General features: G+C 44.2%; 1 protein-coding gene across 2 annotated transcripts in view; it reads left to right on the top strand.

Annotated features, from left to right (window-relative positions):
* The window catches only part of Pik3cb (phosphatidylinositol-4,5-bisphosphate 3-kinase catalytic subunit beta), a 104,077-nt gene that overhangs the window by 67,911 nt on the left and 21,599 nt on the right, over positions 1–14,567 (top strand). For both annotated transcript variants that reach the window (XM_021171807.1, XM_029481349.1), the window contains exons 9-15: positions 463–714; positions 2,779–2,875; positions 3,870–4,000; positions 9,009–9,059; positions 10,185–10,373; positions 12,087–12,208; positions 13,184–13,327. In XM_021171807.1, coding sequence (XP_021027466.1) covers positions 463–714; positions 2,779–2,875; positions 3,870–4,000; positions 9,009–9,059; positions 10,185–10,373; positions 12,087–12,208; positions 13,184–13,327 — 986 coding nt within the window. The remainder of the gene's footprint in view (positions 1–462; positions 715–2,778; positions 2,876–3,869; positions 4,001–9,008; positions 9,060–10,184; positions 10,374–12,086; positions 12,209–13,183; positions 13,328–14,567) is intronic.

Genomic DNA, 14,567 nt, shown 5'->3' with positions numbered 1-14,567 from the left:
GTAGAATGTCTTTAGATACTCGGCGTGATTGTACATAATGTAGAATGTCTTTAGATACTCGGCGTGATTGTACATAAGGTAGAATGTCTTTAGATGCCTGATAGCAGATGATAACCCACTCATAAGTTATTCTTTCTTTTGTTTGGATAGGTTTTCTGAGATAGTCTCACATTGTCCATCCTGGTCTCAAAGTTGCTGTGTAGCTGAGGCTAGCCTTAACCCTTTTCTCTAGTTCCATTCCTCCATGGAGAACACTGGTGTTTTGACCAGTATTGGCTGCTGTAGCTGCTCCACTTACTAAGGGAAAGGCAGATTACCTCAGCATTGTGTATTGAGTGCTCTCTGATGTCTGTAGGTGACTATCCCAACTGTTGTTGTTGCATGGCTCTGCCGTGTCCTCATTGTCCTTGAGTGGGTTCCTCAGGATGCAATACTCAAGATGGTTCTCTTCCCCCATCACAGGTTCATGTCCGAGCTGGGCTTTTTCACGGAACCGAGCTCCTGTGTAAAACTGTCGTAAGCTCAGAGATATCAGGAAAGAACGACCATATTTGGAATGAACAACTGGAATTTGATATTAATATTTGCGACTTACCAAGAATGGCTCGATTATGTTTTGCTGTTTATGCAGTTTTGGATAAAGTAAAAACGAAGAAATCAACAAAAACTATTAATCCCTCTAAGTATCAAACCATCAGGAAAGCCGGGAAAGTGGTAATAAAATAATAACCAGAAAATTATTTATATAATGGGAAATTTTAAGGCTCTGGGATAATTGACTAACAAGTTAAATCATTTCGTGTGACTTGAACTCTAAGAACTAATTTCAAGAAGATAATGAGTTTCCGAGTTCGTGTCAATTTTATGTTCTTTTCTCAAATCTATTTGAAGAGATTTCATGATACAGATGCATAAAACCATAGGGTGGCCCAGAACTCATCCTGCATGTAGCTCAGGCTGGCCTTGAAGCCACTGTGACACCCCTGCCTTAGCCTCTGCATGGTGCATATGAGTCACTGGACACGGAAAGTAAAGACATTTTTAAAATACCGGTCAGTACCTTAATCAGAATTCTAGGTACTGCGTATATTTGAAAATTAAGATTTTTGTTTTCTAAATTTTAGGAAGCTCATAGGTTGTACTTCACTCAGCACACCTGATGTGACTTTCAGACACAGAAGCATAGTGATGTGAGTCTTTAATGTGAAAAATCAGGCCTTCTCAACACACACACGCACGCAGGCAGGCGTGCACACACATGTATTACATGTTTTAAAGACAGGGTCTTTCTGTGCAGTTCAGACTGCCCTGAGAATCACTAGAGCTCTGTCTCCTTGCCTCTCTCCTGAGGAAAAGTGTGTGCCACCAGAGGTGTCTTAGAACCAGCAGTGGTTTTGTTTCATTTGTTTTTCCAGTGCTGTGGAATGCCAGGGCCTCCTGTGTGCTCTGGGTTACCACTGACCCACAGGCCTGGCCTCTCCATTGCATGTTACTAGTCAAATGATTTACTCTCCTTCCTCATGTTTGCTCGTATGCTCTCCCCCTGCCCCCCATCCCCCACTCAGCCCTCCCCCACATCAGATAGAGTCTCTCATAGCCCAGACTAGCCCATAGATTGTGGCCAAGGATGGCCTTGAACTCTCTATGTTCCTGTCTTGTCATCCTTGCTTTTGTAGTGAGTTTGAAACCAGCCTGGTCTACAACAGCCCTGAAGATGGGAAGGAAGATCTGGGAACTTAAGCAGGAGTCTCTGATTATTACGATATATTCTTCTTATTATAAATTATAAATTATAAATTGTAATGTCTCAAACATCATAGAAGGGATGGTTCCTTTCTGGGTTTTCTTACCTTGATAATAAAATTCTCAAAGGTTTCAAAAAATGTATATATATGTAAACACACATACATTTATTTGTCTGTCTTATGCATATTTAAAGATTGTGACCCAGGCTGGCCTTAGCAGGCTATTTAGCTGAGGATGACCTTGAACTCCTAATTCTTCGGCTTTCATTCGCAAGGTCTAGCAGTGCAGGTGTGAGCCACTCCACCAGTTTTATGCAGTGTTGGGAATCCAACTGAGAGTATCCTGCTTGCTAGACAAGTACTCTAAATCCTTCAAAAAAACCAAAAAACCAAAAAAGTCGGCATGCCATTTGAGTGCCTTCGTCAGAGCTGTGCTGCAGAGTGCCGCTTGTGTTGTTTTTGAGGCAGGCTCTTTCACTGTGCAACTTGGCTGTGCTACATTTTAAGGCCATGTGCCCTGCTTTTTGAAAAACAAACAAACATCTCATTCTGTAGAGCAGGCTGTTCTTTATAGCCTGCTGTGTAGCCCAGGCGGGCCTCAAACTCACTGCAGTTGTTCCTCCTTGGCTGCCCGAGCCGTGCAGGTGTGAGGCACCACATGTGAAAAGTGCCCCTCTCTTAACAATGTAAGTAATTCCTGCAGTACACAGAGGCATTGCCTCCTCCCATGCTAGGATCTACTGTACACCCACCCATCTTATATTAATCATTTAGAACCTCTCCCTCAGTTGCAGAAATATTTCTGTTTGTGGGCATACTGTTTTATTGTGGTATATTAATTAGATTGTCGAATTGTTCTTTAAAGTTATGAAGATACTAAAATGGCTAATATATTGTTTTCAATTTGCATAAATTTTTGGAAATTACCTAGAACATCAGAAATGTCTAGTACTTACATTGAAACATGGGGCACGGGTTTTGTGATTCCTTGGAGTCCATTCTGGGTTTATTTATGCAGTGCTGTTTTCAACAGCATTATCCTGTCGCGTGGGTAAATACCATGGTTTTTGACTTCAAAGGACAGCTGAGGTCTGGAGACGTCACATTGCATAGCTGGTCTTCATTTCCTGGTAAGATTTGGGTTTTTTTTTTTGTTTTTTTTTTGTTTTTTTTTCTGGGCTTTTTAAATTTCCAATACAGGGTTTCTCTGGGTAGCTCTGACTGTCCTAAAACCCTGTAGACCAGGCTGGCTTCCAACTCAAGAGACCCGGCTGCTGGGATTAAAGGTGTGTGCCACCAACACTGGCTAAGATTCTTAACGGCAGTGCTTAGTTCTGGCGAGCAGCTAGTGTCTTACTGGTGCACCAGTCAGTGTTTCTCTGACTCACTATCGTCATATTTCAGTAAAAAACCAAAAACTGTCTTGGTTATATATTCTTTTATGTTGTTTTGCTTTGTTTTGAGACAAGATCTCTCTATGTGGCTGACTTGAAACTCACTATTTTGGTCAGGCTGGCCTTGAACTCACAGAGATTCATCTGCCTCTGCATCCAGAATTTTGGGATTAAAAGCGTATGCCACCATGCCTACCAGTTATTTATACTCAAATTGACTTAAGAGCATTTTGCTATAGGTATGAGATTCTCGTGTGTATATACATATGTATATTAAATATAATATATAGTATATATATTACATTATGTAATTATATAAGTTATATGCTATATTAACAATATGTATTATATGTGCAATTTTAATGAGAGTATTCTTGTTTTAAACATTTTATTTTGTAGGTGTTAAAGGAAACCTTCTAAGCATCAGTGCCTTCTTTGTAGCAGGCTTTAGCGCTTAGAGTGTCCTGACTCTGACTGGTGGATGAGCTCTCAGCAGAGATAGAAAACAGTAAAAGTGTGTGTTCTCCAGTTAGAGTTCTCTTGATGATCAAGAGAAATGAAGTCCTTCTCATGTGCCTAAAGGCTTACTGATACAGTTCACTAAACTTGCTTAGGTGACACAACCTTTAGCACATTTTCATGAATTCCAGACTTCTGTTTTTTAAAGTTCAGTTCCAAAAACATTTTCTTAATTATCCAAATAAAAAGCCAGATTCTTTGCATGTTTTAGATGAGCTGGAAGAAATGCTGAATCCCATGGGGACTGTGCAGACGAACCCATATGCTGAGAATGCTACTGCCTTGCATATTAAGTTCCCAGAGAATAAGAAGCAGCCTTATTATTATCCCCCCTTCGATAAGGTAAGCTAATTAAAGGGCCACGATGCACAAAGCCCTTGCATTATTCCTAGGCGTGCATGGTCACCCAACCTCAGTGTGTCTAGCTCTCTTTCAGAACTGTTGATGGGCAGTGAGATCCAGTGGAAGGCTGTGCACCATGGCAGTTGGTGTGTGCTTATCACTGACCAAGTGAAACATGGCGTCTCTGGCGTTCAGGAGCCGTGTTTGTAAAGAGAGATTTAGTTGGTTGATTTCCCTTTAAGGTAAAGAGCCTCTTAGGTGTATTCGCACATAGCTACGAGTGTGCAGTGAGGTGTATAAAATGATGTCATGTCCATTCAGAGATATGGACGCAGTGAGAGAAGAGGTGACTCTGCCTGCCAGGTATGACTGTTGTCAGGACCTGGAGCCAGTACAGCCTCGAACTCGCTGTGGAGGTCACACTTAGCCTTCTGTGACAGTCTTCTTACCTCCACCTTCCAAGAGTTAGGACTCCAGGAGTGAGGCACCATCCCTGGCAGTGACTCCATAGAATCTGGGGCAAGGATTTCTGTTTCAGAATACATCCTTAGTTTATAAGCTGCATGCATGGTTCTGAAATGAGACTGTTGAGTGGTGGCTGAAACAGGACTGTAACGATTTATATGTTAAGACAGCAGAGGTGTCCTATTCTCCCTCCCCTCTGCTGCTAGAGGCTGAGCCCAGGTCTTGGAGGTGCGTCCTTAGCCACGGAACAGCATCCCCAGCCCTCTCCTAGTGTTCTCTTAGCCACAGAACAGCATCCCCAGCCCTCTCCTAGTGTTCTCTTATGATACTGTGTTTGTAATTTTATGTGTATGAGGTTTTTGTCTATGAATATGAATGCCTGGTGTACAGGGAGGTCCAAAGATGAACCTGGGAATCCTTACAGACTGTTACGAGCTGATGTGTAGTTGCTGGCCACTGAGCCTGGGTACTCTGGAAGGGCGAGTGCTCCTAACCACTGTATCTCTCCAGCCTCTAAAATGTTTTGATTTTCAAGTATGATATTCCTTCCTCTCCTAGGTATGATTGGTTATTGATTTTTTAAGAGATTTATTTATTTATTTATTTATTTATTTATTTATTATATGTAAGTATGCTGTAGCTGTCTTCAGACACACCAGAAGAGGGCATCAGATCTCATTACAGATGGTTGTGAGCCACCATGTGGTTGCTGGGATTTGAACTCAGAAGAGCAGTCAGTGCTCTTAACCACTGAGCCATCATCTCTCCAGCCCCTGGTATTGATTTTAATACAGAAATCTTTGGACAAACATGCACAAGAGATTTCTTGGCCCAAGTGAGAAAAGGCTGCATTTAAAGTACTAAATACTATTTAAATTAATCTACTTACACACTCAGTTCACTTTCATGCTGAGTACTGACAGACTTGTATAAGAGTCTTGTGTGTGTTGTAGCAGTGGGGGAGCGGTGGACCTTAGAGCCTCACACATGCTAAGCAGAACTCATAAATACAGAGCTATGTACTCAGTGAGTCCCAGAGATGGTTTCTAGAGTCTTATGCAAAATTAATTTATGTAGTTCAGTGCTGCTTTAGTCATTTGTACTTTATCAGTTGTATCCACCCAAGAACCAATTTATCATTATAAGGTCTTTAAGAATGCCTTTTAGCCAGTCATTGGTGGCACACCCCTTGAATTCCAGCACTTTGGAGACAGAGGCAGGTGGATTTCTAAGTTCAAAGACAGCCTGGTCTATGGAGTTTCAGAACAGCCAGGGCTACAAAGAGAAACCCTGTCTAGAAAAAGAAAAACAAAAGTTCTTTTGTCCAGTATGGTGCCTCACATCCATAATCCTTAGTACTGGTGATACTGCAGCAGGAGAATTGTGATTTCCAAATTGCCCTGGGCTATATAAAGTGGTTCTTTTTCAAAAACATAAAAAATATAGAGAGAGAGCTATGGATGCAGCTCGGCGGCAGAGTGTGCGCCCAGCACATGCGAGGCCCTGGGTTCAAGCACCAGTTTGTAATAAGATTAAAACACTATTCTGACTGGAAAATTAAAACCAAAGAAAGAACTGTGTTTCCTAAAACAGCTGCTATGTAAGAACTTGCCATTTTTATACGTACTGCTTCAGGTGCTGCACGGCAGTCTTCTGGTGACCGTTGTCAGCTGTGGTGTGTGTTCAGTGGTCACAGTTAACTGGGGATCAGATTAGATGTCTCTAATGTAGTATACAAATACTTTGCATTTATCTAATTTTAGAGAAGTTGAATTTCTTTGCATGTATAGTTTCACTGTTGCTCTGTCATCATTAATCCTTGTCTTTCAGCTTTTAATTCCCTGCCTCAGCCTGAGCACTGAGACTGTAGAGTGAGCAAAGACTCCACTGCAAAGCTGTACAGTGTGAGCAAGGACTCCACTGCAGAGCTGTACAGTGTGAGCAAGGACTCCACTGCAGAGCTGTACAGTGTGAGCAAGGACTTACTGCAGAGCTATATTCCTGGCCCTGCCCTGTTTTCTTTGAATCAGGCCTGTCTAGCCTCCATTTAAAATTTCCTTGTGTCAAGTGCTTGGCAGGCCTTGATGGGTCCTTCTGCCTCAGTGAGAGTTTTATGATGACTACAGATAAGTCATACAGAAGTAAAAGGCAGAGAAGCCTCTGACGTCCTGAGTCACTCTGTACTGCCACTGTCCTCTTTACCTCCTGTTTTACAAGGGGATTTTATGACCAAAGCTCAATAGTAGTGAGTACTCTCACTTGACCTTAGAAACCACCCCGTGCAGTAGGCTGGGAATGACCACTTTTACCAGAGTCCCATCACAGGCCGGGACTTCTGAGTCTCTCCTGTCTCCCCAACACTGGCAGGTTCCGATCTTCAAGAGCCATCTGCGTCAGTGCTTCTGTTGGACTTTTCCCGCAGCACTGGGGATCAGCCAAGTGCTAGGAACCACTCTCCCACTGAGCTGCACCTCCACCAAGCTGCCGCCGCCCGCCCGCTCGCAGCTTTAGCCTCTGCCTTTTAAATTTCCCTCCTTTCCTGCTCTCCCGCTCTCCACTCGCTTGCTGCCATCCTTCCTTTCATTTCACAGCATCCCTCAGTAGACTGGGCTCAGACTTGCTGTAGATTCTGGGCCTTCAGGACCTCGCACATACTTTGCAAATGCTTTCCTCTTGACTTAGACGCACCTTAGCCCTTGATAGCTGACAACTATAAAAAGTCAAGTGTAATAAGGCTTACTTGTAACTTTTCCAAACCCTTTTTACTGGTTCTTTGTGAGTTCCACAGCATGCACCCTAGCTCGCTCATCTTCCATCCCTGTCTATGTGCCCTCTGCCCTAACAACCTCCCCCTACCCACCAAAGGAAAATAAAATAAACAAACAAAAAACCCAACAAAGCATAGACAGCATCCTGGAAGCCGTAGTGTGTCACAGTGTGTCTCACACATCTTTTCTTGTAAATGTTCACTGCAATGAGTCATTGGACTGGTTCAAGGCCTCTGGCTTCTGATATTTTATCAATACCAGGCCCTCACTCACCAGGACTCTTGTTGGACTTCCTATTGTTACCCTGTGTCACGGGGGTTCTGCAACTTTGGATCAGCAAGACTGGTCTTGATGTGCCTGGGCACTTCATAAATGAGGTAGATGCTGGGATGGGCCAATCAAAGCCCTGGATCTGGGTGTGTATGGTAGCTAAGTGGTCAGCTCCGCTCACCAGCTCTCCCTTACCCATATCACCAGGGCCAACTCTCTAGCCCTGCCCTGGATAGTTCACCCAGTGCCTTAACCAGCAAGAAACAGGGTGAGCTCTCCCATGCTCTCCAGATGACTCGCCTGCACTCATGTCAATAGTGCCAGCTCCACTGTGTTGCCCAGGTGTGCTCGGGGCCTGCTCTCCTCAGTGCTGCTGCAAACCACTCAGCAGTAGGGCCAGGCCATCTGCACTCATGACCTCAGGGCCAGCTCTCCAAACTCCAGCTGATGGGGATGGGAGAAACACACACCACCTTCGTTTCCATGTTGCCTTGTGGCAGATTGAGTGGCTGGCAGAGTCAACTCTAATGCTCACATCCAAGGCCCTGTTACCAGGGCCAGTTCCACTGTGCTGCCCGGGTGGCTGCCAGACCAGGGACATCTGCACATCTCTAGTGGTAATATGAGCCATGGACATCAACACAGACCCGGACATGGCCCTCAGGTGGCAGTACTGGCTGGGACCTCACCACGGCCTTGGGTTGCCAGGCTGGCTGCTCAGGACAGGCTATTCCTTTCTACCCTAGGTCTCCAGTTCCAGCTCTCTTCATATGCTGTGCTTCTTTTTCTTTCTTTCCCACTTGTCCACCACATACTTGCACATTGCAGTGGCTCCCACTGTGGGCAGGCCACGTGGCTGGTGGGCCTCTGGGTGCCCTCCTCTGCCCACTCCATAGCAAGTGGGCCTCTGTGTATACAGCACACCCGTGCCATGTGGCTGCAGGCTACTCTCTGGATGTTCTCCGTCCGCATTGCCTGGCAGCAGGTGGGCCTCTGTGTGTCTTCTACCTGCTTAGGCTGCTGGACCGTGTAGGTGGGACTCTCCCTTAGGACCTTTTAAAATATTTTAGCTTATTTTTATTTTATATGTAGAGTCTTTTGCCGACACACATATCTGTGTACCGTATGCCTGCAGTTCTCAGGGAGGCCAAAAGGTGACATCAGATCCCTGAAACTGCATTTACAGGTGACTGTGAACCACCATTTGAGTTCTCGGGAGCACATGCCACCACTTCAGCCCCCACCCTAGTGACCCTTAACTTGTCTAGGAGCAGTCTGTGAGCGAGCGAGCGCCTTGCCCTGCAGTCCCCTCAGTGACACCATTGTTTGAAGCCCTTGGGGGACACTGATTTAGGGTCTTGTTTCATTTGTTAATTTTGTTTCCATTTATAAAAGCTTGAGTGCCAAGCATGTGCAGTCTCTTGTAATCTAAGTGCAAACATAGGTATTAACAGTAGAAATTTTACAAATATCAAGACAAAATGTAAGTTGCTTTTTTCCAACAGATCATTGAGAAGGCAGCTGAGCTTGCCAGCGGAGACAGTGCTAATGTGTCTGTAAGTACCAAGCTCCATCTGGTCCTCACTGCAGAGCTCTGTGATATGAGGGGCCTTTACCTCATCTGCTGTAAGGAATGTGTGAGAGATGTAACTAGGAAGCAGTCTGTGAGTGTGGATAAATGTGCGCATCCCAGTGCTGGCTAAATGTGGCTCTGTTGGTGGCTTGTATGACTTGAATGGGGAGCCCATTTCTGCATAAGATGGCCCACGGTAGCTGCTAGAGCACACCACAGAATTCCAATGCTATCTTAGTGTCAGCTAGTTGAGGAGGCTGTGTTCTTTCAAGTAGCAAAGAGGAAGAGGGAAGGCAGAAGGAGGGGATGGATGGTCAGTCCTTTTGGACTTGGAGAACGTGAAGACATGAGGTAGGCTGGAGGCTGTTAGAAGAGTTGGTGAAATTAGGATTCGAGGTTCTGTGCCCAGCGATTGTGCAAGTTGTCTGGTGTTTCCCTTCTTGTGACAAGACAACTGAGCACGAGGGAAAGGTGACTGGCAGAGCGTGGGACAGCAGCCAGCCTTGGGAAGGAGAGAGCGATTTCAGAGGTCTAGAGAGGCAGAGCCAGCTTCGGCGGGACAGGCTTTGGCAAAAGGCAGACATGTAGTCTCATGTACTGCCAGCGATAGTGTGTGTTGTTTTTTGATATTATATGCTACACATCTTCATATTCGTTATATGTTTGGGCTATCTCGGGGTAGGAAGCTGAGGGTTGGTAGAAATCAGGAGATGGTGAGTTGGCTCAGGAGATAAAAGTGCTTGCCACCTGCCATGACTTTAATCCCAGCACTTGGGAGGCAGAGGCTCACTAGCCTGATCTACAGAGCAAGTTAAAGAAAAAATTTAACTCAAATAATAGTGAATTTATAAGCTATTTAAATGGTACAGTATATTTAACCTAAAAGCAATAGTGCCATCTAGTGTTTGCACTTGGATTTTATACATAACTTATAACCTATTAACACAGAACAATGCAGACTTCTTAAAAGGAGCCACGTTAATGAATCTAGTTCAGAATTTCAGTTGGTAAAGCTCACAATTAGAAAGTCATTGTATATAAATTTGCTGAACGGTTGCCTGTGGTTTGCACATTTAAATTCCATAATGGCCATTTTACTTTCTTAAAGAGTCGTGGTGGGAAAAAATTTCTTGCTGTACTGAAAGAAATCTTGGACCGGGACCCCCTGTCTCAGCTGTGTGAGAACGAAATGGACCTTATTTGGACTCTACGGCAAGACTGCCGAGAAAATTTCCCTCAGTCACTGCCAAAACTACTCCTGTCAATCAAATGGAATAAACTTGAAGATGTTGCTCAGGTGACAGAAAATTCCTTGTCCCTCCCTCTCCCATCTCTTCCTTTTCTCCTTCCACTTTCTTTCTCCCAAATAACAAGTGTGTGTGTGTGTGTGTGTGTGACTCTTTGTTTTTGTGTAAAATGTCTTTCCGCAGAAGTATTTCCATTTGTTGGATGTTTTTGTTTTATTTCTGTGTAACCTTAGCCTCTCTCAAATGTCCAGCCCTCCTGTCTCAGCCTTCAAGGGCTGGGATTGCAGATATGCACCATCATGCCTAACTTGGTGGATAATTCTCTGCAGGAGCTATTTCTGAGGTTTTAAACTTTTACATATTCTATGTAAGTTCAGAGATCTTGGCATCTGGGTGGTGGGGCGACCAGGCCCAGGAGTTAATATAAAACAACAACTGGAACGGTAGTTTGGGAGACACCATCTATCAAAATGGACGATAGTCAGGCCCCAGGTACCTTCTCCAGTCTCATAGAACCCCAAGTGGCTTTGTTGTTTTAGGCAGGGTCTTACTCCGTAGCCATGACTGGCTTAGAACTCATTGTATAGCCCACACTGGTCTCTCCCTGACATCCGTCCATCTCTGCTTCCTGAGTGCTGGCTTTAAAGGCCACCATGCCTGGCACAGTTGCTTTGGAGAAGCTGAAGGGACATCCTTTCCTCGCTGTAGTCTCATCAACCTAGCTCTCTAGCACTGATCTTGCCCAGTAAATTGCTGTCAGTGGCCCAGGCTACTCAAGAAAAACCCAACAAGAGATAGCAAATCCTGGAGAGTAAGGTTTTTATCAAGTCTTGAGCTTTGATTTGACTGGCACAAATTAAACTTTTTCCACTCTCAGTCAGAACAAGTTATCCCAGTTGTCTGTCCCTGTGAGACTCTGCCCTGTAAAAGTGTCCTGCCCACAGAAGGAGGGCTCCACATCTCACAGAGCCATGGCAGAGTTCCTCTTCTGGGTGTGGCCACAGCTATGTCTTCCCATGCAGCTCCAGCTCTTGCCCAGGGAGTCTTGTCGTCTTATGTCCGGTAGCATTTGTCACAGGATTTATTAACCATAAACAGAATGTAGGCACTATTCAGTTCTCGTGGACCACTCACATTTATTTCTGATCTGAGGAGCTCAAGCTATTCTGGTTATTAAAAAAAGTCTGTAAAGTAATAGATTTCTTTAAACATTCATCTAAAAGCAGACGGTGTGTGCTTGGTGGTGTGTGCACCTTTAATCTCAACACTTGAGAGGCAGAGACAGGCTCATCTCTGAGTTCTAGACTAACCTAGTGTACAGACAGAGTTCCAGGACAGCCACAACTACACAGAGAAACTCTGCCTTAGAACAAACATACATACATACATACATACATACATACATACATACATAAAACTTTGTAGTTTTATAATGAGTTACTGACTTTCTTAGTATATATGTCTTTACTTAGCTTGAGACTTGGCTTATTTATAGTTGTTTTGTTCTTAAATTATGCGGTGGTTAATCACTGTAGATACCTGCAGTGTCTTACTTTGTTTTCGGTAGGCACAGAGTAACCTTTAAAACGTACACAGAATGTTTCAGAAACAAAGACAACCTTTGTTAGTCGGCATCTGCCAGGAGTTTGAGGCATCAGTAGTTAAATTTTTTCCTTGTTTTGACTCATCTCTGCTCCCATGTGCCGGGAAAGGTAAGTTACTTATGTCCACCAAACTTCTGACTCAGTTTTCATTTTAAACAGCTTCAGGCGCTCCTGCAGATTTGGCCCAAACTGCCCCCCAGGGAAGCCCTGGAACTCCTGGATTTCAACTATCCAGACCAGTATGTCCGGGAATACGCTGTAGGCTGCCTTCGGCAGATGAGGTATCTCTTTTCTGGGACCATCATGGGGCAAGGAGTTACCAGAGTGGGCAAGGAATGTGTGTGAGCACTGGTGGCCAGGTCTTGTGTGGGATCTTAGCGCCCTCTGCTGGCTCTGCGGCGCAGCCCTTACTGCTGCTTGAACAGCTTAGGTGTGGGAAGGCCACTCTCCCCTTTCACTACAGGACCGAGTTCTGAAACCTTGGTTTCCAAGCGCCTGCCCTTGGCCAACCCTGGAGGCCAGCACTTCTAAACTGAGCAGCCATGCCTGTGTCCCCTCTTTCCTTCCCCAGAGTCTATTAATTGCCCCAAATAAGAAGGGTTGGTATTTTATGATGGAGGCAAGTTTATTTATTTTCACATGGGATCTGCCCTTGAACTCACCGTGTAGCCCAGGCTAACTAGTTGTCAAGCTCAGACTGATCTTCTGTCCCTATCCTGGCTATGGTCTTTCCTTGCTTTTAAAATCAGATCTATTTTGAATAGTTTGATAGGCAGAAGGAACTATGTAACCTCTGTATTAGTCTGAGATGTAGAATCCTATGACTAGGAGAAGTAGCCTCCCACTTTATATTTGTTGTTTCTAGTAGCTATAGGTTTTTATAAGGGGACATGGAGAAACTTTGTCACAGAACCTGATGTCCTTATTGACCCCTGGAACCTACCTAGACAGAGTCACTCCACCACATTGTCCTCTGAACACTGGTACACACACCACATACATCACACACACACACACACACACACACACACACACACACACACACACAAAATAATTATGTTAAAGTGGCCATTTGGGGGCAGTGGGCAGGACTCCTGGCAGATTATATGTATAATCACGTGGTACAGCGAATGTAAACACATGACAGGCCTGGTCCAGGAGACCCACATACATGAGCCAGGGCATGTGACAGTTGGTAGGGAAGGGTCCTTTCATGTTACAGGTGGCTGAGTTTCTCTCCCTTTTGTTTCTTTCAGTGATGAAGAACTCTCTCAGTATCTTTTACAATTGGTGCAAGTTTTGAAATATGAGCCTTTTCTCGATTGTGCCCTCTCCAGATTCCTATTAGAAAGAGCACTTGATAATCGGAGGATTGGGCAGTTTCTGTTTTGGCATCTTAGGTAAGTCTTTGCTATTGGGATTTGATACCATGATGTTCTCTAATAACTAACCCGGTGTGATTGTCAGACACCCAGTGGACTAGCAGCAGCTTCTCCAGGTGCTTTCTGATCCATCTGTGACACTTATACTGTTTGGTGCCTTCTCTTATCTTTTGATACCTAAATTCTATTTTCATTGTTTGGCAAAGTATTTCAGGTAAGTATTCTATGATACTTTCTAGATTTTGAACTAAAGCTAGTAACTGTTATATTGTAATATTTTCTAACAACTAATTTTTGTTTTAAAATATTGATTAAATATTTATACTGTGTGTGCTCTGATCAAATCTACCCCAGCCACTCCTTTCCAGCTCCTACTGTCATTTTTCCCTCCCAACTTCATGCACTCTTTCTTAAGAAATATTTTTATTTTATGTACATTGGTGATTTGACTGTGTGTATGTCGGCTTGAGGATGTCAGATCCCCTGGGACAGGAGTTACAGACAGTTGTGAGCTGCCGTGTGGGTGCTGGGAATTGAACCCAGGTCCTCTGGAAGAGCAGTGCCAGTGCTTAGCCTCCCAGCCACCTCTCCTGCCCGTGTTTATGTGTGTGTTTGCTTTGTAGTGGCTGGGCTAGACCACAGAGACGGCACGTGTGTGGTCAGTTCAGTCTTCCTAACCTTTCCTTGCACTTCACTGTTCAAACTGCTTGTCAGGAAAAAAAAAACAACTTTCCTTTTGACTAAGCTTTTAAAGAACTCATGGTCTCTATAATACTGTGGTATTAATTTTAGCAGATTTTCCCTTACTAAAGAGAGAATGACAAAGTAAATATTTCTTGTTTTTTTTTTTCAATACATATATGCCATTGTTTGAGAAAGAAAAGAAAACTGGGGCTGGCAAGATGCTTCAGTGAGCAGTGGGTCTGGCTGTGCAAACCTGCCAAGCTGAGTCCACATGAAGTGGAAGAGGAGACCCAGCTCTCCTCACTTGTCCTCTGACCTCCATGTGCCCCCATGGCTCATGCCCCACTCCCATTATGCACTCAATGACAGTGGGAAAGGGGGACAGAAATGTGGTTAGGCTGACTGGCTCATTGGTGCAGTCAGAGAGATTTTTGTTTCCACCTGAGTCTCTCCAAATTCCTAAGTTACATTTCCTTTCCCTTTCAAAAGGCAGTTTAAAATGTCGGAATATTAGTTTTCTTTAAGAATTGACCACTAAGATCTCATAACTTCTGAGTCCTAACTGCGGTGTGAC

The sequence above is a fragment of the Mus caroli genome, chromosome 9 (genome assembly GCF_900094665.2).
Source record: "Mus caroli chromosome 9, CAROLI_EIJ_v1.1, whole genome shotgun sequence".
Lineage (NCBI taxonomy): Eukaryota > Metazoa > Chordata > Mammalia > Rodentia > Muridae > Mus > Mus caroli.
Note: the sequence above shows the minus strand (reverse complement) of the source record. Positions and strands in the feature narration are given on the sequence as shown.